General features: G+C 40.6%; 2 protein-coding genes across 6 annotated transcripts in view; one reads left to right on the top strand and one right to left on the bottom strand.

Annotated features, from left to right (window-relative positions):
• The window catches only part of LOC124947938 (AT-rich interactive domain-containing protein 2), a 30,060-nt gene extending 24,839 nt beyond the window's left edge, over nt 1-5,221 (bottom strand). For all 3 annotated transcript variants that reach the window (XM_047490769.1, XM_047490771.1, XM_047490770.1), the window contains exons 1-2: nt 4,938-5,221; nt 3,716-3,809 (exon numbers count right to left, since the gene is read on the bottom strand). In XM_047490769.1, coding sequence (XP_047346725.1) covers nt 3,716-3,809; nt 4,938-5,029 — 186 coding nt within the window. In that variant the 5' untranslated portion in view covers nt 5,030-5,221. The remainder of the gene's footprint in view (nt 1-3,715; nt 3,810-4,937) is intronic.
• A 1,790-nt stretch (nt 5,222-7,011) lies between these two features.
• Nucleotides 7,012-8,881, top strand: LOC124947952 (zinc finger protein 593 homolog). Of its 3 annotated transcripts, none has more exons than XM_047490819.1 (4): nt 7,012-7,481; nt 8,253-8,344; nt 8,452-8,552; nt 8,656-8,881. In XM_047490819.1, the coding sequence occupies exons 1-4, from the start codon at nt 7,226-7,228 to the stop codon at nt 8,879-8,881; spliced, it is 675 nt and encodes a 224-aa protein (XP_047346775.1). In that variant the 5' UTR covers nt 7,012-7,225. The 3 variants fall into 3 exon arrangements, with proteins under 3 accessions (XP_047346775.1, XP_047346776.1, XP_047346777.1); XM_047490820.1 differs by having other exon boundaries at nt 7,012-8,022; XM_047490821.1 differs by having other exon boundaries at nt 7,012-8,022; nt 8,125-8,344.
• The last annotated feature ends 84 nt before the right edge of the window (nt 8,882-8,965 follow it).

Genomic DNA, 8,965 nt, shown 5'->3' with positions numbered 1-8,965 from the left:
CATAATCCTTATTTATGTTATGCTAATTATGAATTGTTATCCAATTATCAAATACTAATTATGATTTGGTATAATAATTAAAAGAAATTCTACCATTATTTTGTTTATTAGATATATAGGATATATATAAGACATAGAATATATATAGTACCATTTCGCTAATAACATACATCTTTTTTTCTCTTACTACTTTCAAATCGCCTAACGATCTTTCGTAAAACATAACTTTCTCCGATAAAAAGGAAATTCCTCTGATAATCTAAAACAATAAATGGTATGTATATATTTTAAGATATCGAAGTTTTAAGTTGTATTTTTTATACAGTAAAAGTAAGAAAAGGAGCGGCAAGTAGTTGGCCAATTTAGGCAAAGGACAATAAAGAGAGAGTGAGAAGAGAAGGGGAGGTATGCGATGGAGAGCGCATGCGTGGGACGAGCAAAAGCGGGCAACCGGGAATCTTTCCGACTGCTTCGATATCCGCACGGCGGCGGTTGGGCCATGTGTGACGTGCGCGCGAAATGGTGTGAGGTCGCTCTCCTTCCCCGGTTGAAGTAGGAGTGAAGCAGAACAACCGAGGGGGGCTGCTCTCCCCCGCCTGGGAGAGACGCGACGTTGCCGTATCGCTCGGCATAGCTCGAGCGGGTGGCGGCGCCGCCGGCAGCAACTTGGTATGTGTGTGGTAGGGCGCGGCGTTGCCATATCGACCGTGTCCTCACTGGGAAACGAACGAACCGATCTCTCTCTCTCTCTCTCTCTCTCCCCTCTCTCTCTCTCTCTCTCTCTCTCTCTCTCTCTCTCTCTCTCTCTCTCTCTACTCTATTCTACTCTACTCTACTCTACTAAACTCTACTCTACTCTACTAAACTCTACTCTACTCTACTCTACTCTTCTCTTCTCTTCTCTTCTCTTTTCTTCTCTTCTCTTCTTTTCCTCCCACTTCCTTCGTACCAAGTGCCTCCTGCCGTCTCACTCGATCTCACTAAGCGTGTCCCACGGCCACGGGGCAGAATCAAGGAGGGACAACGATGTAAGACGCCGATGCCGCAGCACCTGACTGACTCAGCATTACCGACTTCACGGCAGATTCCTCGTGTACTGCACGCACTCGCCTACGACAGCCAGACCAATGCCAGACTACTATAGGTGCGCGGCACGATTTGATGCACGCTTTCAAGAGTCCCAGATCATCTTCTCGCTTCGCGCCCTTGAAAGAGTCATACTTACACCCTATGCCTTCTTTCTTTCCTTCTTCTTTGCACTTCTTTCATGTGAAAATCTTTCCACACTTCTCTCTCCTGTTCTTTCTCTATATATGTCCTCTTGTTCTTTCTCTTTCTCTTTTATGTATGCTTTGTTCGAAATTGAGCAAAAGTTAACAGTTTCTTTTACGAATGAAGACGACTTTTTCAGAAGACGTTAATATCTTATCCAGTTTTTCTTCTATCGCACGATGCATCGATGTCTCTGTTAAAATTGACTGTATCTGACTGTTACGCTTCTAACGAGGAAGTAAAATAAAACATTTGGATAATTATGAAATATCAAATTTATCAGCTTATAATCAATGACACTTGAAAATTTGCCTTGTACATATGCTCTGAAATTGTTATACTGTTTGGTTTATATCGTTTTTTTTATCTAATTATTTTTATTATTAAGCATTTGAAAATTCTAAAACTGAAAATTATTGAAAGTTATTCACAACTAAGAACTGTATAGAGGAAAACTTATTGTATCAATATCAATTAGAACTTTTTTATTTCCTTTCTATATTTCTTAAGTGAAACTAATAAATAATTTCCTTCATTGATTGCATCAACATATTGTTTCATCCGTTCTTCATAAGTCTTATACTTTGGGCCTAATGATTATAGTAAATTATTATGAATGCATAAATAACCATATGGGGTTTAATTTTATAACTGTTTAGGTTCCGAAATCGGAATGCTGAATAAAATTATATTAGCGATAGTTCGTAAAAAGAATTCAGCACATGATTACGAATGGATATGCATGTACGTTTATGTCAATTCCAAAAGATTCACAGTATACGTAAAAATATTTTAGAATAATATTCTTTATTAAAAAGATATGATTAATAAGCAATGGTATATAATTGAAAAAATTTGCCGTACTTTCTTCATTTTAAAAGACCATGAATACACGCACGCACGCCTAAGTTACTAATCATAATTATCGCAAGGGTGACTTCATCGAATTTACAATCTTATAGTATACTTAATTATATCACATCAAGCCACCGATATAGTAGACATAACAGTCGTGTCGTTTGAAAGATATCATTTTGCTAAATTGAATATTTATCCACGCACACTTTCACTTCGCACTTCTTAAAGAATGAAAATAAGATTTTATATGAATATAATAAGAAAAAAGAGAAAGGAAAAAAGAAAAAAATATCACAATTATGAATTATGAACTCAGAGTTTGACTTTAGTAACAAAAGATGCATGAAGATAATTAAGACATAACCTCAAAGTCAGCGTAGATTCTAAGTGAATTTAAAGAGAAACCCGGATTGCGGAGAGTCCACTTCAAATCTATAGAATATAGTGGAGCTTCGGCTCGATCACACTTGTTGAGGGGAAGCCTTCGTGCACCACTGCCTCTATATCCTCCTCCCTCTCCCCCGCCCCCAACCGCCACCGACACCGCCGCCGCCACCACCACCACCACCACCACCGCTACCACTACCACCACTACCGCTACTAACATTGCCTTCTGCTTCTCTTCTTCTCACGATATTCTCTCTCGCTTTAGCTTTCTCTCTTTCCCCTTCTCTTTCCTCTATGCACCTCCTTCCCACCTTTGCCTCATGGTCTATCTTCCATTCCGTACTCTACCCCCTTCGCGGCCGACCTTGACCCTATGTCGTTTCCGCATTCTGCTAATGTTATGATTTAGATGATAGTGTGAATCTAATCCGAATGTTCCATTGAAATTATTTCCCAAAGATAATAGCTTTGCTGATAAGTATCTTTCTTTGATATATTTTGTAATATCGTTTCTTGGAAAAGTGTACTTGGACATCAACGTACTTGGAGGTCATTGACGGCCAAGAGATAGGAAACGAGAGCACCCAACTCTCGCTCAGTTATGTTATGTCACTTTGTCATCACCTCGCGAGATATATGAGAAGCGTATGCGTTTGATGAGTGAGCTTCTCGAAGTTCTCTATGGTTAAACGTTGACTGGATAAGAGGAAGTGAGAAAGTCTACGGTCGATAATTATCCGGCCGCCATAAGTGCCATGCTCGACAAAACGCCATTATTGCGCACCTTTATATGTGATGCGGATTTGCTCTTTCACGAGTTAGATCTTATCAATATAAGAATCTCTCCTATTAAGAAAATCTCGATGAAAAGAATCTCGACGTATCTCCGCCATTGAGAACGTCAGATCGATGCTAACAAGCGATACCATTATACGATACACATATTTAATAAAGGACATCTCCGTTGTAAGATCGTTTATGTATATCCAAATCCTCGTAGCTCCTTTCAATGTTTAACAGTAACACGTCACTCTGTCGAATCGAAAATATTCCTTTTATCTAACAAGTTAATCGATTCGTTAAATTATTAGTCTTATCTCTTTCTTTTATTTCCGACGATCAATAAGAAATAGTAAATCGTAAGTTGTAATGTTTTAACGTTTTAACTTCCCTTTAAGTAATATAAACATGGACTCACCTTTATCCATCCACCACGGGCGGTAACGACGACGTACAACAAATACAGATCTATCTCCTTCCCACTGATTTTCGGTGACTTCCGAAATGGCGTTCTGAAATTGGAAAAAGAAATGATCAGAACGGAATGCTACAATGGCAATGTGCAAACTTATATAAGGTATATTTATCATTTTAATGTATTATCCATTTCTTATAAATAATAAGAAATCTGCATACAAGATGACCTACATTTCTGTACGTACGTCATTTGTAAGTCTAACGAGAGAACTTTCTTAGAACATTATTAGCTTTATCGAAAGAGATTTTATTTCTTTAATCTTTATTACAAAGGAAAGAGGAAAAAAAGAAATTTTCTTACGCAGTACCGTTCAAGAGACAATCAAATACTTCACCTTAGAGTGAGATAAATTCAAAATGGAATGAAAAACGTCAACGGCATCGAGGATTTATTTAATCGCGCATAAATAAGTCATTCCCATACTCTCATTGACATCTAAAAATAATAAAAAGATCTGACGAACTAGTAGTCACAAAATGAAAAAATTTACAAAAAAAATTATATAAATAATGTATAAAAAAATATACAGTGTATCGAATAAAATAAAAAAATATAAAGTATATCGAATGATTATTGAGATTCGAATAAGGAACGATCATGTTTAATTCCAAGTATACATAATTTGGGAAAATTTTAAAGAACAAAAGACTGCTTGAATACGACGTCGTACTATGACTTAAGAATAAATGACAAAGAATGATACTATGTAAAATAAAAGAACCAAAGATACACACAACCTGAAGGCAACATAAAGTAAACAAAGAAATCTGTACGATGGACACGGCTCGACGTTTTAAAATTCCCGCACATAACCTCAACTTTCTTACGTTGCATGTTTCGATCCGAATGCCAGCCGCTTGGTATGTTTCTCTCGCACGTAATCGAGAACTAATTCTAATTGAGAAAAAAAAAGTGAATATGCCGATATGTAAGAAAGAAAGAAATTAAAATAAATGAAAGAAAATTAAAAGGAAGACAGAGTAGAAGAAGGTAAGTGACCGAGAAACAGCGACGGTGTGAAGTAAGGTACAAGTATGAGACATCCAAAATGTAAGCGAGCAAGAAAGAAAAAAGATACAGCGATAGCAAAAGCAAGAGAAGGAAAAAGTAAAAAAAAAGAAAAGAGAAAGAGAGAGAAAAAAATAAGAGAAGAGTAATTTACCCTCTGGTTTCGTGGAAATGCCGGAGGTCCTTCATGAAGTTCTCCCTCTCCCTCTCGTAGGTGACGGGGTCCTTGTCGAGGATCTTGGCCATGATCACGGATACGATGACAGTGTAAGCGGCTCTCTAGCGTGCTAATCAGGGTGCTCTCCGGAATTACAACAGGGCGGCACGTAGGGGCACCGGACAATAGGGTAGAGTAAAAAGGAGGTTCGGATGAGCATGCATGGGAGTACATTTACGCGAAGACGAATGCCCTGGTGTTGTGGTGGTGTTTGTTGTAGGTGCTAGTGGTGGTAGTAGTGGTGGTGATGTTGGTGTTGCTGCTGCTGCTGCTGCTATCGCGGCTGCTCTTGCTGGTGCAAAGCCGAAGAGCTGACGACGACGGTAGCGTAGGTGATAATCGGTAGTGATGATGATGCTGTCGACAAGGACGAGGACAGTGATAGTGGGACAACGAGGACGACCACGGGTCGACACGGGGTCGCGACCCGTTCCCGACAACATCGGGTCGTCTTGTCCTGGCCCCGGAGTGTCGGCCGGTAGCCTTTCTCTCTCTCGTTCTCCTCTCTCTCTCTCTCTCGCGTGCTCCCTTCTCTCTTTTCCGTCCCGTATCCGTAGAGCGCGCGCGAAAGGCGCGAACGGAGAAAAAAACACGATGGACAACGGTGAACAACGGCAAACAGCGATGACGATGACGATGACGATGACGATGACGATGATGACAACAACGATGACGACGACGATGATAATGATACGGCGAAGATGATCGTGGTATTAACGACTTTGATGATAGCAGCAATGGTGCGGTGGCGGCGGCTTTTCTCTTCCGTACCGCCGCCCCCGGTGCTCATATGAGAGAGACGCGTATTCGATGCACCGGACTGATCGGAGGCGTGGAAAAAAAACGGTGGGTGGAGACGTTTCTAACCACCGTGTGGACACAGAGAGAATAGTAGTAGTTTATCACCGCGTGCCTATACGAAAAAACGAGCTAAGAGCGCGCGAGTTTAATGCAATACGCCGCTCGAGAGGAGAGACGTTACTACTACTCTACAGTGGCGGCAGCAGGCACGTCTCGTAATGTAACACACAACGCGTTTTCGCGGCGCACCGTACTGAGCTTCTTTCTCTCTCCCTCCTTTTTCTTTCTCTCCCTCTTTCTCTCTCTCTCTCTCTCTCTCTCTCTCTCTTTCTCTCTCTCGGATTCTCTATTTCTCCTGTACCCGTTCTCACTCACTCCCTTTCTCGCGGGGCAGAGAGGCACCCCGCGCGATCAACGACGCGACTCGTCGTCGCTCGTTGGTGGCCGCGCGGATCGATTCACCTGTCACTTGTCAAGTTAAGGCGAACGTTTAAGATTCGTCGTCGCGCCACGACGCACACCACTCTCTCTCCGCTGCCCGTCGCGCACTAACAACAAAAGCCAGTGAGAATGGCAACAGCAACGACACGAAAGAGTCGAAGAGAACGGTCGCCTCGCGGCTATCCCACACGCACCACGTTCTTTGCGTTCACGTTTGCAACGCGATAACGGCGCCCAGAACGAAAACGGCGAGTCAACAACGAGTCAGACGGCAGTGTCGAGAATCGAATAAACCAAAAGAAGCGGCAACTATTTGGTCGCGCGCTCCTACGCGAACCGACTCCCAGAGCGCGTTTCCCCTGCGTAGCGGCGCGTTACGAACGGCGCTTGACGTGCGCCCGTATATCAAAATGGCGTCCCGTTCTGCCTGGCATCCATTGGCGAAGCCACGGCCGATTTCCCCGTACGGCCACTCTCCCCCTCCTCGCACCCTTCCCTCGACCCCACTGGCTCCTCTGTCCCACTCTTCCTCTTTACCTCGCGCTTTTACTCTATCTGTCTTTCTCTCACTCTCGGTGTAGCCTCATCGGCGATATGACACGACGACGACAACGACGACGACGGCGGCGGCGGCGACGACGACGACGGCGGCGACGACGACGATGACGACGTCGCGCGACGCACGTACCGCACCGCACTGCACCGCACTGCACTCTATCGCTGCACCGCACGCACACCGCACGGCTCAGCACGTTTCGACACACCTCTCTCCCCCCTCCTAGCACGCTCTCTCTCTCGCGCTCTCTTTCTCTTTCTCTCAAAGCTAGTCATATACTCGCCGCGCGCGCGACTCTTCGCCACCTTCTCCTCCTCCGCCACCTCCTCTCAGTGCTTTGCTCTCGCACTACACTGCTACGCGGAACGTCTTCGCGTCATTCCGGTGAAATCGTGACACCACCCGATATATATCGGTCACCGTTGCGATGCTTCCGCGATGTGTACCGCCTTTTTTCGTTCGTGACTCGAGACCTCGAGGAAAATCCCGGCTCACGCAGTATTTTTACTTTCAAAATGGTTGGGGCCCCCCTCTGAGGAGCGGCGCACGGTTTGAATTGACGCTAAAGAACGCCGTTAGAGGCGCCACACATTGCACTATCCTCCCGCCATCTACTGGCCTCATCTTTTTCAGCATTTGCAATTTCTTCAATGAGATTTGCTTGCGATTGGCGCTCGATAAAGGTTACTTCTGATTGTTCGATTCTAAAACAATCGGATTGGATCTCGTAAACGATCGTTATTGGTTGATGAATTATCGAATATTTATCGACAAAAGATCAATGATTGTTTGCGATTTGTCTTTTAGTCAGATAATTATGGCCTTAAATTGTGTAGATACAATTCATTGCTAAATGTTACAAAAAGATAATAAACAAAAATCGATTTTAAATATTTTATATAGTTGACGATATTTTATATTTTTTTTCCAACTGCCATGAAATATTTTATTTAACGCTCAATTTTATTTAACTTAAATGTTAAATATAATATGGTGTAATTACGAAGCAATAAATATTAAATCAAATCAAATATTTCTAATGATCATTCTAGACGTGTGTTAATTGAAATTGTTTTAATGAATATAATTTATGTTTAATTTCATAAATAAATTTCTGTAATCCATTATAGATTATATTGTGTTAATTTGATAATTAGGACATCTTTGGACCATTGTATTTACATTTTTATTACATCGTAAACATCGTTTCATATCTCGATACAGGTAATATTTTACTAAATATTCAAATAGAAATATATACAATAAAATTTAGTAACACATCATCTGTTATACATGATACGAAGATAATTTTTTTGCTTATTTTAGAAAGATATAAATCTGGGGATTGATTAGTGTACATATCTATAGGGCTATACATTTTACATATACCGATTATGTATTTTTAAAACTTATTTTATCTTGTTTGAAACTTTAATTTTTTAATTATACGACAGAAATGACATATAAGCGTAAAAAATACCATAGAGGGGATACACATTTGAAAAAAGGATGGAAAACTAAAAGAAGAACGAAAGATTTGGATGAGGTAACAACATTTTATACATAACCTCCGTGAACACGTGTCTTGCTCATATCTTTTCTGTATGTTGATTTATGAGTCTTTTCGTGAAATTAAATTTTCTTTTATACTAGATTGATGAAGATTTGAAAGAGCAGAATGTGAAACAATTATTACATCAAGAAGTAGATTTAGATAAGCCAGGAGCTGCACAACATTATTGTGTACATTGCGCGTAAGTCTGGTTAAAAGTTACTTTACGGAGAATATAACCTTCAAATTAGTATAATAGCGTAACACGCAAAGAAAAAAATTTGATTGGTTTAATTTTGTTGCAGGAGATATTTTATAAACCAAACTGCTTTGCATAGCCATTTTACAACAAAGGTACATAAACGTAGGTTAAAAGCTCTTGAGTTAGAACCTTATAGTATTGAAGAATCTGAAAGAGCTGCTGGAAAAGGAAGTTATATAGCACCACAAAAAAGAGAAATAGAAACTTTAACCGTAGATAATGATACAGACACAATATCACAATCTAACCTAGAAAAAATGGATAGCTAAGTGACATTTGATATATATTATTTACATGATTGTGGTAATTATAAAATATTAAGTTTTTTTTAAAAAAAACTTATGTTTTAATGC

Source organism: Vespa velutina, chromosome 3 (assembly GCF_912470025.1).
Source record: "Vespa velutina chromosome 3, iVesVel2.1, whole genome shotgun sequence".
NCBI classification, from domain to species: domain Eukaryota; kingdom Metazoa; phylum Arthropoda; class Insecta; order Hymenoptera; family Vespidae; genus Vespa; species Vespa velutina.
The sequence above is the reverse complement of the archived record's forward strand: the minus strand, read 5'-3'. Positions and strand labels throughout refer to the sequence as shown.